The sequence below is a fragment of the Misgurnus anguillicaudatus genome, chromosome 25, assembly GCF_027580225.2.
Source record: "Misgurnus anguillicaudatus chromosome 25, ASM2758022v2, whole genome shotgun sequence".
Classification (NCBI taxonomy): Eukaryota; Metazoa; Chordata; class Actinopteri; order Cypriniformes; family Cobitidae; genus Misgurnus; species Misgurnus anguillicaudatus.
Window position 1 is genome coordinate 29,222,754 of NC_073361.2, and position 16,053 is coordinate 29,238,806.

Genomic DNA, 16,053 nt, shown 5'->3' on the forward strand with positions numbered 1-16,053 from the left:
TATTGCAATCAAAAAGAAGATACATCGACATATAATCATTTTCAAGTAATAAACATAAAAAATGATCAGGTGAAGGTAGTATGATGCTAGCATGATTAACATGAAGTTAACCTGAACTAACATGATTTGCATGAAGTTAGCATAATGCTAGTATTATTAGCATGAAGCTAGCAGGATGTTAGCATGATTAGCATGAAGCTAACATGATTAGCATGAAGCTAGCATGATGTTAGCATGAAGTTAGTATGATGCTAGCATGATTAGCATGACGTTAGCATGTTGTTAGCATGATTAACATGAAGCTAACATGATGTTAGCATGATTAGCATGAAGCTAACATGATGTTAGCATGATTAGTATGAATTTAGCATGATGTTAACATGATTAGCATGAAGTTAGCATGATGCTGCCATGATTAGCATGATGTTAGGATGATTAGCATGAAGCTAGCATAATTAGCATGATAGCTAAGATAACATGAAACTAGCATGATTAGCAAGCCAATTAATAAAATATTGGTTGTCAAGCCAACATAATAAAGTCGTAATTTTTGTTATTTTTGGACCAAAATGTATTTTCGATGCTTCAACACATTTTAACTGACCCACTGATGTCACATGGACTACTTTGATGATGTTTTTATTACCTTTCTGGACATGGAAAGCAAACCGTACGTACATTTTCAATGAAGGGTCAACAAGCTCTTGGACTAAATATAAAACATCTTAAACTGTGTTCCGAAGATGAACAAAGGTCTTACGAGTTTGGAAAGACATGAGTGTGAGTCATTAATGACATTATTTTCATTTTGGGTGAACTATCCCTTTAATAGACGTTTAACCATAAATAAATAAAACCAAACATCTTGTATTCACTGTTGGCTTACATGATGGATTAGTATACATCTCAAATTATTTGGCAAAAATGTAGTTGATTTTGGGTAGAATAGAGTTTTACTCATAGCGGACTATATTGGGTCTATAGTTAACCTAAACGCTGAAATGACAGCTATTGCTTTCTGGGAATCGAGCTACAGGAACACTTGTGCTCTTGTTACCCAGTCAATATCAATGATGCCTTTTACAACATGTCACGAGTGTAAAATATAAAAATAAAGATCTGTTTGGGGAAAATGATGAAGTGTTCAGAAGGCTGTGATAATTGTTTTAGTAACATTGATTCGAGTTCAATAGGGAAAATCCATTGGGGAAAACCGTAACATATAGTCTATTTCCGAGAATTCCCAAAATGCTTTCTAGTATTTCATGTTTGACAGCATAATCAAGATGAAAAGAAAATCAATGCCTCATGCAACGATTTTAAAAAAACTACATCCTGGGAACTCTAGCAGGTACGGACTGTGCCTACAACATCGATATTAAATAAACAATATAAAAGAAAGCCAGATGCATAATTTGGGAAAAAAATCTATTAAAGGAAAAGATGCTCTGCTAAACATCAGCTGCTGTATGTTGATATTTGCTAATACAGCAATAAAAAAACATACCTGAAGTATGCCATCTCCAATAAACAGAAGACCAGAGAGTTCAGCTGTGAGGAAGAGCAAAGACAAAACAATATAAACCAACAAACAGCCTTGTGATTTGAATAAGTGTAAATAAAGAAAATATAAACAGCTCACCCTTCTGTTCTTTTGATATTTTAGATATCACAACAGGGATTTTGTGTTCAGCTCCACCCTACGAATAAAATGACAGAGATTTGTTGTTAGAATCTCAGATCCGAATCAAATCTTTTGAGGGATTATAATATTTATATAAATTCACCTTGATACTCAAACCAAACCCTCCGATGGTCTGTCGTCGAATGGTTACCGTTCTTTCCTACAGAAAGTAAAAAGAAAACTCACTTTTTGACTTGGCAATGCGTGGCACGTCTCTGGCATATCGAGGTAGAAGGTATTTTACCTTCCTTTATCCAGTCGTGTCCATGAAGGTACTTAATTAGTCTTAATTGCTTTCTTTCCATGTAAATTTCCCCAGGGAAAACCAACAATGTTAGTAATTGAATTAAGGGCCAGCAAATACAACCTGATCTGCTGTTTACACTGGTTCAAAACCGTCAGAGTAATGATAATAAATGATGCAATACAATGGCCGATGCATACTGCTGCAAATCCCTGCAATATCAATGCCCACAGCGCTTCTCATCTCTGAGAATCAAAGTTACAAAAATAAATAACTCAAAATCAAATCCATCCGCAGTATGCTGACTCATTCTGTACCCAGGAATGTTAACTAAAGTTTTTATCCTCTTGTAGAAAGAGTTAATGACTCGGGGCATAATATAACCTTCACAGAAAACAAATTTCGACTGAATCAAAGGAGAATTCAGAAAGTTTTCCTAGAATTTAGCCTTGAGGTACAAACGTCTGTGCGGTGTTATGAATAAAGTCGCACTATATCTATCACTTATGAGTAAAATTAAGTCTTACCCCAAAGGTTTTTCTCTTTAAACAAATTACATTTCAGCTTTACTCAAAAATACATCCATTTATGGAACAAACATGGAAGTTTTATATTAATAGACGCTCCAACGTTATAAGACATAGAGGTAGTTCCTGGCATAAACAATTACATTACAGCTACTGGGAGACTGCTTTAAATAGCTTAGCTTAGCTTGAAGCCACAATACGTAAGATATTTGTAATAAAATATCCAAAAAACACGGAGTTGTGTACTGATATTATCCCAAAAGCTACCAAGGATTTGTAAATTTGAGAAATTCTTATTTTAAATAATGGCTCATGCATTGTCTCCCTTGTCATTGTTGTCATATTATTGACTTAATATCCTTTAAGATTTTATACATTTTGTTAAAATAGTTTATCTTGTAATGGTGCGCTTGATGTTACTACAGTTACTATGTTTTTTTCATGGCATTATTGCAAATTCCTGTATATAAGCTCCTGCTCTATATACATTTTTCATCTTTTAAGGGTCATTTTCACGTAAAATGGAAAGGCATGTCTAGTTTAACTCTTTCACCACAAGCGTTTTTTAGCACCAGAATTTTTGTATGATTTTCACAAAAGTCTTTCAGAAAATGTTCTTCTTTAAATATATAAACATACAATATATCAAATCAAAGGAAAAGATGGAATAGATTCATTTATGTCCAAGACACTCAATAATTATCTTTTAAATTTTAATCCTTTCTTTTTTTTTATTAAAAAGCTTTTCTGCACTGCTCATCTATGTGTGTGATAAGAAACCCGCGTTGTCGTCCAGTTTTTAAGCGCATATTTCTAACACACTCATTAAATAACAAAAACATATTGCGCCATTGACTTTAGACTTTAGAGCAGGTTTTAGTTGGTTAATGGCGTAGTCTATTTTAGTTGCCTCAAAAAAGCAACCCGCCAACAATTATGCGCCTGAACACACCTCGTTTTCAGACCAGAACGGCCATGGGCGCAAATGCATGTGCTATTTAAACAACGTGATGCTAAACGTGTAAATTATAATTGCACTGGGTTGAAACTAGCAAAAGACACTTGCGTCACGCGTCAGTGGACGCTTCAGTAGTTTTATATGTTGGCTAAGAGCGCCACCTAGTGGATAATGGCGAAAATATAGATTGCCGTAAAAACTCGTCATTGGCTTCTTTTGCGGCGGTGCACGATGCGAAGCTTGTCAAACAAATGTGTTAGGCGCATCATGCGAACCTATGTGCATCACGCGTCATGTCAAAATACGTGCCTGCTGCAGACGATTTAAATGGGTTAATGTGTTTAATCTCATGTGTAATGAGAGATTAGTGTTAAGTTAATGTCTTGCGAGTATTTAGTTAACGTCTCTTTTATAAACAATTTTGATGGGTATGCAGCAAGCACGTATTTTTTTATTTGTCCCCCTCGAAAGAGAAGTCACCAGATGCCACTGGTATGGAAGCGTTTTCTCCTTTTTGATTAGATAAATTGTCAATGGCGGTGAAAGAGTACATATGACGCCTGCTATTTATTATATTAATTGACTACATGTACGATAGATCCAAAAAGTATATACTATTATATTAGATAATAATCCATTTATTAGGTCAATAAAATTTGCAATAACAGTATATATTCTGTTCTAAATACTTTACATGTAATAATTTTCCCTGTAAAAAAGGGCTATATAAAGACATTTGACTTGACATTTATCTATGGATGATGTTCGTTAATATATAACGTATCTACGTGAACAAATACACTATACTGGATTAGATATTAGCACAAACAAAATTGTATAGCGTTGTTATTAAAACTCACACTTGAGTAGAAGGGTTCTCCAGAAACACAGATGACGTCTTGCTCTTGAATGGTCAGAATATCTTTGGCCAGGTGCAGACGGATATTGAAAGGTTCCTCATTACCATCTTGCAGCAAGTAAGTCCCAGTCTTCGTCTGAAAGAGCCAAAAACACGCAGACGTCTGTAATCCCCGCTTGACACCGTGAAGTTTATTAGCCGTGAAATTGATTGCATGATAAATAGCCGGGCATTGTTTCAGGGCTGATGTTTTCATTTGGAAATTGCTGTGTCAGTCTTTGCCTGGCAGATATACAGCTGAAGGCTCCTAGCCTTTCAGGTTGTTGCGAGATATCAGTTAAAATTTTAATTCTGCACCATCTGGTGTTGCTTATCCATTTGTTGGAGGCGTTTTGCTACTTTTCCAAATAGCCTCATCAGTTATCTGACAAAGGATTAAACATCTTCACATTGGCGCTGTCGTAATGACCGTCGTAGCTTTTTAAATAAGTGACAACATATTTAACAAACGGATAGTCGAGTCCAGATGCCTTCAGATGTATTTTAACATGACAGACAGCCTGTCAGAGAATTAAACATGGCATATTGGATCCATTTTTACCCTGAATTTACCACTCACACTCACAATAACAGTAGACAGATATTAAAGTAATAAATCCAAAAATCTGTCATTATTTACTCAACCTCATGTTGTTTTAAATCTGTATGAGTTTCTTTATTCTGTTGAACGCAAAAGAAGATACTTTGGTAACCAAACAGTTGGTACCCATTAACTTCTATATACACTCACCTAAACGATTATTAGGAACACCTGTTCAATGTCTCATTAATGCAGTGGTGTAATGGTGTGAGGGATGTTTTCTTGGCACACTTTAGGCCCCTTAGTGCTAATTGGGCATCATTTAAATGCCACGACCTACCTGAGCATTGTTTCTGACCATGTCCATCCCTTTATGACCACCATGTACTCATCCTCTGATGGCTACTTCCAGCAGAATAATGCACCATGTCACTCGAATCATTTCAAATTGGTTTCTTGAACATGACAATGAGTTCACTGTACTAAAATGTCCCCCACAGTCACCAGATCTCAACCCAATAGAGCATCTTTGGGATGTGGTGGAATGGGAGCTTCGTGCCCTGGATGTTCATCCCACAAATCTCCATCAACTGCAAGATGCTATCCTATCAATATAGGCCAACATTTCTAAAGAATGCTTTTAGCACCTTGTTGAATCAATGCCACGTAGAATTAAGGCAGTTCTGAAAGCGAAAAGGGGTCAAACACAGTATTAGTATAGTGTTCCTAATAATCCTTTAGGTGAGTGTACTACGGAAGTCAATGGGTACCGTTAACTATATACTTACCATCATTTATTAAAAATATCTTTAGTAGAATAAAAAAACGCATACCGGTTTAGAACAACATGAGGATAGGTAAATGATGATGGGATTTTCATTTTTGGGTAAACTGTCACCCGAAAATATATTGCTTATTGAAATTTACGTTTAATATTTTATCCCAAGCATGGATTTATTGTTTGATGTGGTATCTGCTACAGTATTAAAGTCAGTCCTTACACTAGAATGAAATATATTTCCTAACTTGGTACACAGGCAGCCCTGACGCTTGACTCTGTTGCCATGGCGATAACATGTGTCAGCCATTTTTAGTGTACTCTTGAGATTCACAGTCATGACATTCTATACTTCCAATTACTATAGCTACATGTTTTTCTGTATAAGAGGCTGAAAGTGTGCAGGTTAATATGACTGTTATTCATACTTCTAATTTGGCAAAGTTAAGATTCCCACAAACTATCAAAGCAGCCCACTTCAGAAATTTGATTGTTGGATTTAAAGGGACACTCCACTTTTTTTGGAAATATGCTTATTTTCCAGCTCCCCTAGAGTTAAACATTTGATTCTTACCGTATTGGAATCCATTCAGCTGATCTCCAAGTCTGGCGCTAGCACTTTTAGCATAGCTTAGCACAGTCCATTGAATCTGATTAGACCATTAGCATTGCGCTAAAAAATAAGCAAAGAGTTTCAATATTTTTCCTATTTAAAACTTGACTCTTTTGTAGTTACATCGGGTAGTAAGACTGACAGTAACCAAGGGGACTATTTTCGGGCAGTGCGTAATATCACTACGCCTGCTGCAGCCATGTTTCATCAGTTAAGTCCTTGATTATTACGCCAGAATGAGAGTATAGTTCCTAGCCATATCTGCCTAGAAAATCACAACTTTTAATTTTCTGTCGGTCTTAGTACATGATGTAACTACAGAAGAGTCAAGTTTTAAATAGGAAACATATAGAATCTCTTTAGTTATTTTTTTGTGCGATGCTAATGGTCTAATCAGATTCAATAAATTGTGCTAAGCTATGCTACAAGTGCTAGCGCCAGACCTGGAGATCAGCTGAATGGATTTCAAACTGTAAAAATCTAATGTTTAACTCTAGGGGAGCTGGAAAATAAGCATCTTTCCAAAAAAAGTGGAGTGTCCCTTTAAGAGTATGAAGATGATTCAAAGAGAGGAGTCAAGGTGTTGAAAAATTGTCTTGCACATCATGTTTAAAAAGCAAATTACTGGACAAACAGATTGGAACATCTCTGTCTATATAAACAAGACTTATCTTCCTCAGAGCAACCATTAATCTTCTACACATAAGCTGCATCCCTGAGCCCAACGGCTGTTAAACTTGTGCTCTTGACATTCATAGTACATTTACATTTTTGCATTTGGCAGACAGTTTTATTCAAAGCGACTTCAAGTGCATTCAAGCTATACATTTCTATCAGTATTTGTGATCCTATGACCTTTGTATTGCTAATGCAATGTTCCTCCATTTGAGCTATAGTAGTGCTGGATTTAGTTACAAGCAGTGTTAGGTGTAATTAGTTACTAAGTAATTAGTTACTGTAATTTATTAACATTTCATTAAAAGGAAAGTAAGGGATTACTCTTAGTTTCCCAGTAATTCACAGTTACTTCTGATGTAATTGAAGTAAATATGGTGTATGGACTGTAGAACAAAATATATAATACAATAGTGGATTTAACATCAAAATTAAAGTCTAAGGTTAAAGGAAAACACCACAGGTTTTTTATATTTTACTTTGTTCTTACCTTAACCTAGACAAATTAATACATACCTATCTTTTTTTTAACGTGTGCACTTAATCTTTGTACAGCGCGTCGTGAATGTTTTAGCATTTAGCCTAGCCCCATTCATTCCTTAGGATCCAAACAGGGATGAATTTAAAAGCCACCAAACACTTCCATGTTTTCCCTATTTAAAGACTGTTACACGAGTAAGTATGGTGGCAGAAAATAAAACGTGGGGATTTTTTAAGCAGATAAAAAATGAAAACTATATCGTATGGCGAAAGAGCACTTAGTTTGTAGCACTTCGACCTCGGCGCGCAGTAATATTGAAGGAAGTTTGAGCGAGAGGGGATTTCTCAGCAGTGATGATGTTACTGCGCACCGAGGTCGAAGTGCTGCAAACTATGTGCTCTTCCGTCATACAATAAAGTTATGATTTTTTATCCGCTTCTAAATCCTTCATCCCCGTTTGGATCCTAAGGAATGAATGGAGCTAGGCTAAATGCTAACACATTTGCGACGCACTGTACAAATATTAAGTGCACACATAGGTATGTATTAAGATGTAAAGTTGAGGTAAGAACATAGTAAAATATAAAAAAGTGGTGTTTTCCTTTAAAATGCATGTTTTTATGTATTCTTCTCACTTTAAATAGGACTAATTAAGAGTTACTAAGAATAATGGTAACACTCTAGTGTACGTTACAATTCTCACCATTAACTGGTTGGTTATTAGCATTAATATTACTGAGATATTGGCTGTTTATTAGTACTTAAAAGCACATATTAATGCTTGATTCTGCAAAACCTTATTCTACATCCGTAATCCTACCCAATTCCTACCAATACTTAAACTTAACAACTACTTTACTAAGTATTAATAAGCAGTAATTAGGACTATATTGAGGCAAAAGTAGTTAATGCACAGTAAAATATAAAAAAACGGTGGCAATTTCCTTTAAAATGCATGTTTTATGTATCTTCTCACTTTAAAAATAATTAAATAAGAGTTATTAAGAATAATGGTGACACTCTTGTGTACATTACAATTCTCACCATTAACTGGTTAGTTCTTAACATTAATATTACTGAGATATTGTCTGATTTTTAATTTTTAAAAAGCACATTTTACAACCTGATCTCACGAATTTCCGTGGCATAGTCACGGAATTTTGTGCTCATTTTTCCGTGGCATTCTCACGGATCTCCGCATTTTTCCGTGGCCCTGCTACGGACTACCTTTTTCCGTGGCATTCTCACGGATTGGTTACTCAACTGTTTTGTCCTATTTTCTTACCATTTTCGCTTCGGTTTAGGGCTAGATTTACATGAAATGGCATCCCTACCCAAACCCAACTCTAACCCCAACGCCAGGCAACAATTGTTTAAAGTTTAGAAAAAATAAAAGAATACATCAGAAAAAATAGTATAAACCAATAGTTAAAGTGACATACTAATGCAAACACCAAATCTAACCCTAAACCGAAGCGAAAATGGTTTGAAAATAGGAAAAAGCAGTTGAGTAACCAATCCGTGAGAATGCCACGGAAAAGAAAGTCCGTAGCAGGGCCACGGAAAAATGCGGAGATCCGTGAGAATGCCACGGAAAAATGAGCACAAAATTCCGTGACTATGCCACGGAACTTTGTGAGATCATGTTGACATTTTAATGCCTGATTCTGTAAAACCTTATTTTACATCCTTAATCCTACCCAATTCCTACCAATACTTAAACTTAACAACTACTTTAAGTATTAATAAGCAGTAATTAGGACTATATTGAGGCAAAAGTAGTTAATAGTTAGTTAATAGTGAGAACTGGACCTTAAAACGTGTGACCAGAATAATTTATTTACTTTTATATGATGTATTCAAGCTGTTTCAAGCCTATCTTTGTTTCATGTACTAAATAGGATTTAGAAAGTAATTAGTAATAAGTAGTTAAATACTTTTTGGAGAGAGTAATTTGTACAGTAATCTAATTACACGATTGAAGATGTAATTAGTAACTAAAAATTAATTACTTTTTGGAGTAACTTACCCAACACTGGTTACAAGTCTCTATTTTCATCTGTATATTAAGAATATTTCAGAGACCACGAATGTAATTTTTTGTTAAATAGCTGTTAAATAGGTGTATGAAAACAATCGTGTTCGAGCAAAAATCTCAGTTTCCAATGGAAAGTCTACAAATCCATTTATTCCATTGATCTCTCTCTCTCTCTCTCTCTCTCTCTCTCTCTCTCTCTCTCTCTCTCTCTCTCTCTCAGTGACTTCTGCAAACATCTATTTGCTCCGGTTCTTCAACCAATATTGCAAAAATAGATCTGTTACTAGTTGCACGAGCACACACAACTTTATTAGCTGGTGTTTCAACATTGATATACAAAATCGGCAAGTTATACTTACCTCTTCATTTGAAGTCTTGAAATCCATGTGCTAAGGTCACGGAAACAGCCCTTAGAGAGAAAACGTGAAGAGAAAACACAACGTTATCATTTATAATGAGAAACTATATTGGCAAGTGTTAGATGTTATTGACTCGTGAGAAAGTGGTGCGTTTGGCAAAATAAATCAAGAACGCAAAAGTCGTTACAGATAAATGAGAGTGCATTTAAAATTAATTAAGATTCAACTTGTACGGTTAGTTTGTAAACAGCAGAGGAAACATTCAGTTTTGTCTTGCGTGAAAGCTCGCTTGGTGCGGACGTGTGCGGAAATTAAATTGAAGGTTTTCGTTTTAATTTGTATTTACAAAGAAACCCACTCGTCGTGTCTACATATGTAAAACCACGGAGGAAACATCTTGCAATGTAATGTTATTTTCTGCATTACTAAAAAACATATGCACTAATATGTGGATGGCAAAACAGATCAACTGACTGAAAACCAATAAGCACTTCTCAATACGAATGCAAATGTGGCATTTCGAGGTGCCCGGAGGTCGCCTAAATAATTCAGTGAGCATTATTGTCCAACAATACATCAGTCTTTATTTAGGAGGTCTCTAAACATGTACCACAAACAAAGTCAGCTTGCAATAATACATAGCCTGCATGACTGCTTCATTATGCAATAACTTTATCATTTGCAAACAAACAGTGCTGTTTTTAAACAGCTCACGATTATATTATTAAATCCCACTGGCAACATTCTTCTTAGTTTGTGAAAATGTAAGAAACTTCTCAATTAACCAAAGTGAACTGTTCGATCATTCAGTTCAGTTATTGAACAATAATCATCCTAATAATAATTTAATTTCCTCCTTATTAATTTGGGCTTCCACCAACTGAATGCATTGCACATTGCGACTTTAATTCCATCGTTACCCCATCCAATTTATTACCATAATGCATCTGGACGTTTTGGAGCTGTTTTTTGAAGTCCGATTATTCCCAATAATGTTTCTCATTAAATTCTTATTACCATAACGCAGTTTTTACTGTATTACAATACTTACAATAAGCAGAAACACACTACACCAAAAAAAAAAAAATCTCGGGTACGGTAATGGAAAGTTAATTGTGGCAACAAGAACTGAAGGGGTTAAAATGTGTTTATTGCCATAAAGAACTTATTGAAAAGGAGCTTAAATATAATTTCTTATTTCTTCCAATTCGATTGGGAGGTTAAATATAACCAGGACAGATTCTGTGAGATTAATCCAGCAACACATCATCAGTACACAATGATACTTGTGATGTTCTTCTAATTAATTTATACATTTCAAGCCTTTTTCACAGCACTGTTATGATTAACAAAAGTGCTTCACTTCTATGAGAAACAGATCGCATATCCTGCTGTGTTCAAATCTGTGTTACCTTACAAATGTCTCAATAATTCGTAATGCAAGTCGTTTTACACGGCGACATTGTCGTTAACTTTAAAATGCTGCTTGGGCGCTCGACACACAAGCATATGATTAAGATTGTTTGTTCAGATGACTGTTTCACCGGGAAATTAAGTAACAGCATCTGCGACTTCATCTCTCAAAGCACCTCGAACTAAAAACAAAACTAAAGGAACGCATTATTAACCCTTTGACAAATGAATTATTAAATCACAAAGGAAACAAAGGAACATAAATAAACGCAACCATTTCAACTCTTGTTTTACTCATATAATGTATTTGCTGCCTGAGACTTATTCATCAATCTTATTCCACCGTTTTGCTGCAGATAGTCTAGGAGAAGGGTTTTGTCATTTTGAAATTATGTTGTCAAAACAATTTAAACCACAACAATACATAAAGAAAACAGTGATGCATTATAAACCGGTTTATGAAAACAGACTTATCAGCAATTTTTAAACACAAGGGCGATTTCCTGGACAGGTCTTAAGTCTAGTCCCAGACCAGTGGTGGCCGGTGACTTTTTTTTACGAGGGTGCACAATCCAAAGCTCATCATAATATGCATTTAGCCCGTCATGTGTGGCTCGTGATGTCAAAATACGTGTCTGCTGCATACCCTTTGAAGGTATATGTGATAAAAGAGGCGCTCACGTTTGCCAGATGTGTAATCAGAGTTTAGTGTTAAGTTGGTGTGTCTTGCGAGTATTTTGTGAATGTGAGCATCTCTTTTATCATAAACCCTTTCGACACGTCTGCAGCACGTATTTTGACCTGCATATGCGACCTCCGGAGGATGCAGCTTTCTGTTTGAACCTTTTACAGTGCATGCATTATATTTGTATTTTACAGCGTTTGCTTTTTTGTTTGGGTTTCCAATAATGTTCGTTTGGGAACTCGTGTGAAGTCTGAGATGCTTTGTGTTTGTCTGTTGATCAGTGTCAGAAGTCTCAGCAGATTAAACGATGATTTAATGTCTGCATGTTCTTGCTTAAAAATGACAGTGACTGTATAATTGTTATGGTAAAGAAATGGACATATATTAAATATTCAAATGGGTTTAAACATTGTTTGGCTAAAAATAAGCGTTTCTCTCTGTCTAAAGTGAAAGTGAAGATAGCGTCCGCGAGACGAGTCCACTATCGCCACCTGCAGGCATTTGTTATAATATATACATAATGCTTTTTATTTATAGGACACAAATGTAATGTGTTTGTTAATGTAATGTTGTTTAATGTAACTTGTTTTTAATACTTTATTTGAACCAATAATTTTAAAGGCTACTGCTCACTTGGGTCTATTTTTATTAACCCAAAATAACAAATTACTTCATTATCAGTTAGCAAAATAATTGTTAGGGACAGTCCTTGATTAGTTAAAACTTTTAAAACAGAATTATCAGCAATTTTTAAACACAAGGGCGGTTTCCCGGACAGGTCTTAAGTCTAGTCCCAGACCAGTGGTGGCCGGTGACTTTTTTTTCCGAGGGTGCACAATCCAAAGCTCATCATAATATGCATTTAGCCCGTCATGTGTGGCTCGTCATGTCAAAATACGTGTCTGCTGCATACGCTTTGAAGGTATTTGTGATAAAAGAGGCGCTCACGTTTGCCAGATGTGTAATCAGAGTTTAGTATTAAGTTGGTGTGTCTTGCGAGTATTTTGTGAATGTGAGCATCTCTTTTATCATAAACCCTTTCGACACGTTTACAGCACGTATTTTGACATGACGCATGATGCACATGCATTCTAATATTGGCTGGGTTATTTTTGACCCATAATGAGTAAATATTGGACAGAACACGTGCTGGGTTAAAAATTGACCCAATGCTGGGTTATTTAACCCAACTGCTGGGTTATTATACCCCATGGTTGCATAACAACAACCAATAACATGGGTTATTTTTAACCCAGCACGTGTTCTGTCCAATATTTACCCATTATGGGTCAAAAATAACCCAGCCATTTTAGAGTGTGATTTACATGACGCAACAAACACATATTTTGACATGATGGGCACATATGACATTCCAAACCCATATTTTTTAATTTTACGCCCCCCCCCCAATCTGTCCCAGAATACAATGCTTGTTTGAACTGTCTTCACTCTTTCCCCGCCAGCATTTTTCATGATTTTCACAAGTTTAATGCCTCTCAGAAAATGCTCTTCTTTAAATATATAAACATTAGGGGTGTGACGAGATCTCGTGTGTCGAGATTTCTTGTGGAGGTGAAATGCCCTTTATTTCTCAAATAAAAGACTGCATCCTTCGGAGGTCGCATTTTTAAACTGCATTTACTTCATAAAGACCGTCTTATTAGAGAATATTAACAATTATAAAGTTTACTAATTATTTAGTTAATCGCAACTTGTTGTAATATGCTCACGACTTGCGAATGTAATGCTCAGATAATTAACTAAAATAACGTATGCAGCCTGCATATGCGACCTCCGGAGGATGCAGCTTTCTGTTTGAATCTTTTACAGTGGATGCATTATATTTGTCTTTTACAGCGTTTGCTTTTTTGTTTGGGTTTCCAATAATGTTCGTTTGGGAACTCGTGTGAAGTCTGAGACGCGTTGTGTTTGTCTGTTGATCAGTGTCAGAAGTCTCAGCAGATTAAACCCTCAGACAGAGTTTACATGATTTAATGTCTGCATATTCATGCTCAAAAATGACAGTGACTGTATAATTTTTATGGTAAAGAAATGGACATATATTAAATATTCAAATGGGTTTAAACATTGTTTGGCTAAAAATAAGCGTTTCTCTCTGTCTAAAGTGAAAGTGAAGATAGCGTCCGCGAGACGAGTCCACTATCGCCACCTGCAGGCATTTGTTATAATATATACATAATGCTTTTTATTTATAGGACACAAATGTAATTTGTTTGTTAATGTAATGTTGTTTAATGTAACTTGTTTTTAATACTTTATTTGAACCAATAATTTTAAAGGCTACTGCTCACTTGGGTCTATTTTTATTAACCCAAAATAACAAATTACTTCATTATCAGTTAGCAAAATAATTGTTAGGGACAGTCCTTGATTAGTTAAAACTTGATTAAGTTTCTTATTCATTTATTTTATCATTGAGTATTTCTTAAAAAGTGTAAAAATATCGTCTCGTCTCGTTCTCGTGAACCCAATCTCGTGTCTCGTCTTGTCTCGTGGATTAAGTGTCTTGTCACACCCCTAATAAACATACAATATATTAAATGAAAGAACAGACCCTCTGCTTTCAAAGAAAAGTTCTCTTTTTATCACCTCTCAAATATGGGTAGGTTTCTTCAAAAACACCAAATTTTAAGCAAAAAGCTGAGATAATTAAGTTTTTGTAAAGGACTTTTGATAGAGATCAGATGCAGAGTGATCCTTAAAACTTAGATGGAAATACAGCTGTTTGCCCTAGGGCAATACTTCCGGGTTTTATAAGTTCCGGAAGTGTGCCACCTGGTGGATAATAGCGGTATTGCAGATTGACGAGATAACTCGTCATTAATGTTTGTTAAAAATTGTCTATGGCATCACATTTTGAATGGTTATAAAAGGCTTAATCTAAATGTAAACAAGACAACTGCACTCTTTAAATTCTTTTTTTAAGAATATTGTGTTTTTTATAAATTACTTGTCTGCTTTGACCAAAATAATTTAACAGCGTTACATTTTTTGCAAAAAACCTCCGTCTTAGCATTGTGCATTGTCCATATTTTTGAGGCTGCTTCACAACAGGCTGTCTTGCAGTGTTGCCAAGTCCTTGTCTTTTTGTACTCACATACCATTTTAGCGCTTAACCGTTTATGGCTTTTGGCTCATGAAGCAATCAAGTTTTTGGTGTTATTAAAGTGTGAGGGTGCCGGTCCTAATATTAAGATCTTTGAGGTAAAGCATTTGGATTTATTTAGGTTTATTATTGGATTTTTCTTGTTCGCTGTTTTTTCGTGCAAGATCTGGCAACACTAGTCAGCAAACGCACGTGCCTCTGTCATTTTCTGCACAGCGCAAGACTTTTTCCCCTTCTAGGCACATGGCTCCAGACTAACTTTTTTCACTAGGAGCACAGTGGCCCCCAACTGAACATTTTAGGGGCGCAACCAGAAAATTTAGGAGCACAGACCAAAAATCAACATGCTTAACAAATATTCACATTACTATTATTTTGCCACTGTGTTACTACTAAATACTTTAATGACAGATGCAGAAAGTACAATGTGCTGTTTCAAATTCAGTGTCACATCACAAAAACAGGTCCAATTTACTGGTCGCACATGTGCGACTGGATGTAAAATTCAGTGGCACACTCTCAAATTTTGGTGGCAAAATGCCCTCATTTAGTGGCAGTCTGGAGCCCTGAGGCATTTATTTTTTCAGAAGAGACATGTCATGTCCATGATGCACGTTTAAACACTTTATTAACTACTAGTTGTTAGTAGAATGCGGTTATCACTCCCGTAAATTACTGAACTGTGTGTTTACAGAACAGGATTAAGTATTAAAACGGGGAGTGACAACCGAATTAATATGCAGTGTGTACGGGACCTTTACTTCCGGTCACACAGAATGTCGCAAGGGCGAGGCCGGGGAAAAATCGCAACGATTAGCAATTAGCAACATGACCCAACTTACAACAATTCAATCAGTTCTCGTTGGACGAAATCAAGTGCCGTCCTACCTTTTTATCTTTTCCGAAGCCGTTTCACTCGGATATACGAAACGACAGGGATAATAAGGAAATCATTACTTAAGTTTCATGACGACTTTAAAGCTGCAATACGTAACTTTTGCCTCTCTATCGCCATCTCTGTTTGAAACATAA

At 35.7% G+C, this 16,053-nt stretch overlaps 1 protein-coding gene across 2 annotated transcripts in view; it reads right to left on the reverse strand.

Moving 5' to 3' along the window:
• Window positions 1-16,053, reverse strand: part of sntg1 (syntrophin, gamma 1) — a 78,961-nt gene that overhangs the window by 44,174 nt on the left and 18,734 nt on the right. For both annotated transcript variants that reach the window (XM_055182063.2, XM_055182062.2), the window contains exons 3-7: window positions 9,797-9,846; window positions 4,274-4,408; window positions 1,788-1,844; window positions 1,643-1,700; window positions 1,508-1,551 (exon numbers count right to left, since the gene is read on the reverse strand). In XM_055182063.2, the coding sequence (XP_055038038.1) occupies window positions 1,508-1,551; window positions 1,643-1,700; window positions 1,788-1,844; window positions 4,274-4,408; window positions 9,797-9,823 (321 nt within the window). In that variant the 5' untranslated portion in view covers window positions 9,824-9,846. The remainder of the gene's footprint in view (window positions 1-1,507; window positions 1,552-1,642; window positions 1,701-1,787; window positions 1,845-4,273; window positions 4,409-9,796; window positions 9,847-16,053) is intronic.